Source organism: Myotis nattereri (genome assembly GCF_964212035.1).
Source record: "Myotis nattereri genome assembly, chromosome: 1".
Taxonomy (NCBI): domain Eukaryota; kingdom Metazoa; phylum Chordata; class Mammalia; order Chiroptera; family Vespertilionidae; genus Myotis; species Myotis nattereri.
Window position 1 is genome coordinate 79,342,045 of NC_138075.1, and position 3,237 is coordinate 79,345,281.

Genomic DNA, 3,237 nt, shown 5'->3' on the forward strand with positions numbered 1-3,237 from the left:
TAGAGGTGAAAGGTGCAGTCCATGAAGGGGAAGCGCTAACAGATGGGAAATGTGAACAGATGGTTGCCGCACACACAGCAGGTAACTAACACATGTTTTGGTGAACACAGGAGGAATCAGTGACTTCCACTCTAGAGATGCAAGTTTATTAGGTGACTGGCAGCCTCCCGTCAACCCCTCTGCACAGGGCAGTTCTGGGCTGCGCCCCAGAGGAGACGAATAGATCAGTTCCGGGGTGCCTCATTCTGGTCTCTGCAGTTGGAAACGTCTCATTGTTCTTTTTATCCAGGGCAGAAAGCTGGAGATCTTAGTTTCAACACGAGGTGGTTTCCCATTTTTTTTCCCAAAGGCGACAATGCCCTGGGCCATGTGGTCACACACGAGGGGGCCCCCAGAGTCACCCTGTGGGCAGAGAGAGGAAACACTGAGCTGGGCCTTGCCCTGCCCTGCCCTCCTTGCTGCTCTGGGGTGTGTGGTCCCTGTTAGGAGCTGCATGGGAGATCAGGGTCAGGGCAGGCCTTGTCTTCTCCCTAGGCCTGGGGTTTTCCATTTGACTCTGATGGTCTTTCTCCACCTCTAGGAAGCCTTTGCCCACCAGTGGCTGTGGGACAGCCTCTCCGCTCCCCGGAGAGACAGGACCGGAGATTGGACACAGGGATATGGCTAGTTTCCACTGCGCCAGGTTGCCTACAAGCTTGGGTGTGCCCAGGGCTGGGCATGGATGATGCTGGAGATCTCACCTTAAAAGTAGACTGATTCGTTTCTGGGTCCCCCACACAAATCTCTGTGGTTCTGTTGTAACGGTGTCTGTAGCAAGAGATGCACTGCTCATCTCGTTGGATTTCCAGCTCTACCTCATGCAGTGTGGCTGTGCTGGTGTTCAGGTCGATTCGCCCCCAGCCGGCCACTCTGCACACCATCCCTGGCTTCACCTGCTCTTCCCTCCTGGGCAGCCTGAGGAGGCTCACGGCGGCAGTCAGAGTAGCCTTCCTCTGCAGCTGAAGGCAGAGGACAGGAGTTCTCATTGAGCAAGGGCCCAGGGACTCCAGGACAGTCATAGCCCTGGGACAAGGAAAGGGGTCACACTGGGGGGAACGACAGGAAGGAGGTCTCAGGAGATGAGAAACCCCAGGCTTAAGGTGTGCAAGAGCCAGTGGAGCAATGAGCCCTACCTGCAGCAACATGATGTCATTGACTTTGGGATGATAGTTTGGGTGGCGGATGGCTGTTTTCACCGGGATGACCTGCTGGGTCCTTTCATGCTTCCTGATGTTGTGGGCACCCAGGATGACTGTGATGGACCTGCACAGAGACAGCCAGGGACATGGAGGCTCAGCAGATACAGCCCAGGGGCCAGGAAGGAAAGAGGACAGCTGGGGGCAGTGCAGGATTGGAGTGGGGAGGAATTCTAGGGGCTGGGGCTGGGCACTGAGCATGCCTGTGCCCTGTGCTGGTGGCAGCTCAGGCTAGGTGTCATTTCCTGGAGCAGATCTTGGGTGCTCAGTCACACCCTGAGCTTGCCTTTCTCTAAGCAAAACTGTGAATTTCTCACACTTGTACCCTGGTCTTCAGGGCACAACCTTGGCCTCCTTCCTAAGCCCGTTTGATCAGTCCCTCCAGTCTTCAACAGGCCACTTGCATTGACCTGTCCCTCTCTCCCCAAAGCTGACCTGTCCCCTGAAGTGCTCCTCTGTGCCCCTAGGTCTGCAGCCCCTGAGAAGAGGGTTCCCTGTGGGGTGCCTGCAGAAGGGTGGGGCCCAGGCTGTGCTCCTCACCTTCCCCAGCAGTGAGCTGCTGTCAGCACAAAGTCCTCACGCACAAGGAAACCCCCACATCTTTTTCTGTCTGAAATCCTGATCCGAAGAAATGCCATGTAGGGACGAGAGTGAGGCTTGACCTCATGACCCCCGATGATTTTCACTGCAAGAAAAATTCTACTCTGCCTGCTGTGCCCATGGAGCCAGAGGCTGGAGAGGGGAAGACTGGGAAGGACAGGGGCAGGCGGGGAGGACTTGGATGGTAGATAGTGATATCTCTAGTCATCAGCCATAACCAAGAAGACGTCCTGCAGGTTCCTGGGGCAACATTCCTGGCTTGCTACCCAACATTCCTGACCTGACCCACAAGACTGAGATACTCCCTCTGACAAAGAGAAGAGCAGTCCTAATCCCTTCATTCCTGTTGCAACTATGCGTGTGGGCAAGGGGATTTGTATCTGGAACAAGCAAATTAGTGCCTGTAGAGCCTGGAAAATCCTTCCTCCCATGTTTCTTGGTCCTCTCCCTTCTTTTCCCCAAACTCAGAGCCATTGCTGGTTTGTACTATTCAGAACATTGGGACTGAAAAATTACCAGAGAGAATTTGAGATCAAAGCAGCCTCAGGGAACCAGGATGCTACCAACTCTGGGATCAACTGGATCCCCAGCTCCTTTACAAAGCTTGGAGAAGGAGGTGGAGATTGAGGATAGATTTTAAGACATTGCGTTAGAACATTAGTGGGCCTTGCTTCGATTACGGAAGCCTGTCCCTTCACCAAGTTGTGATTTTCTGTGGAATTATTTCTCATTTCTAGTGTCCAACCTTCTTTCAAATGTCTTTGAAAAAGAGCCCACTTTCCAGATGGCAAGGGATGGGGAGAGCATCCGTGGGCCCTCCTCAGGAGCAGCCCTCTGCCCTCCTATTCCTGTTGAGTTTTAATTCAGCATTAGTCTTGCTGGTCTTTGAGGGAGGTGGGATCTAGAGTTGAGAAAGTGCCTGGGGATGGACCAGGGCCAGGATGTGCCTGAATGTAGCATGTGAGCAGGGCTGTGTGAGTGCCGCAGGGCATTGGGCTTCTGGTGGGGGTCAGTCACTCACCTGCCTGCGCCTTGGGAGCCAGAAGAAAGGCCAGCAGGAGCAGAAGTGGCTGCATCTCCTCTGGAAGCTGCCCAGGTCAGAGCTGCTGGTGCTTCCTCCTGGTCTCTGAGCCCAGGGTTCTTTAGTGTTGTGGCCTTTATCACCCACGGCCCTCTCAGTAACCACATAAGCACTGGCAGCCATTGACTCAGTGGTGACTATTCCAGCTGAAAACAGGAACCACAGGCTATAGATAGGGCGGTTCGTGATGCTGCATCAACCAGTAGCAGGTGCCCGAGCCCCAGGAACCCAAATCTCATAACACACACAAGGACCCCTCCTTTCCTTGGCTCTCTCTTGACAGTTCGGGTGTTTGTTTATTGAGGTCCCCTTTTTGTGGGA

At 54.1% G+C, this 3,237-nt stretch overlaps 1 protein-coding gene across 1 annotated transcript; it reads right to left on the minus strand.

Annotated features, from left to right (window-relative positions):
* Positions 1 to 240: 240 nt before the first annotated feature.
* On the minus strand, positions 241 to 2,940 carry LOC308523247 (granzyme B-like; the record flags this gene model as incomplete). The annotated part of the gene is made up of 5 exons (XM_081096997.1): positions 2,857 to 2,940; positions 1,776 to 1,920; positions 1,173 to 1,302; positions 741 to 998; positions 241 to 402 (listed from the first exon to the last, which is right to left on the minus strand). Exons 1-5 carry the CDS (start codon positions 2,909 to 2,911, stop codon positions 241 to 243), a joined length of 750 nt encoding a protein of 249 aa, XP_080953123.1. The 5' UTR covers positions 2,912 to 2,940.
* Between the last annotated feature and the right edge of the window lie 297 nt (positions 2,941 to 3,237).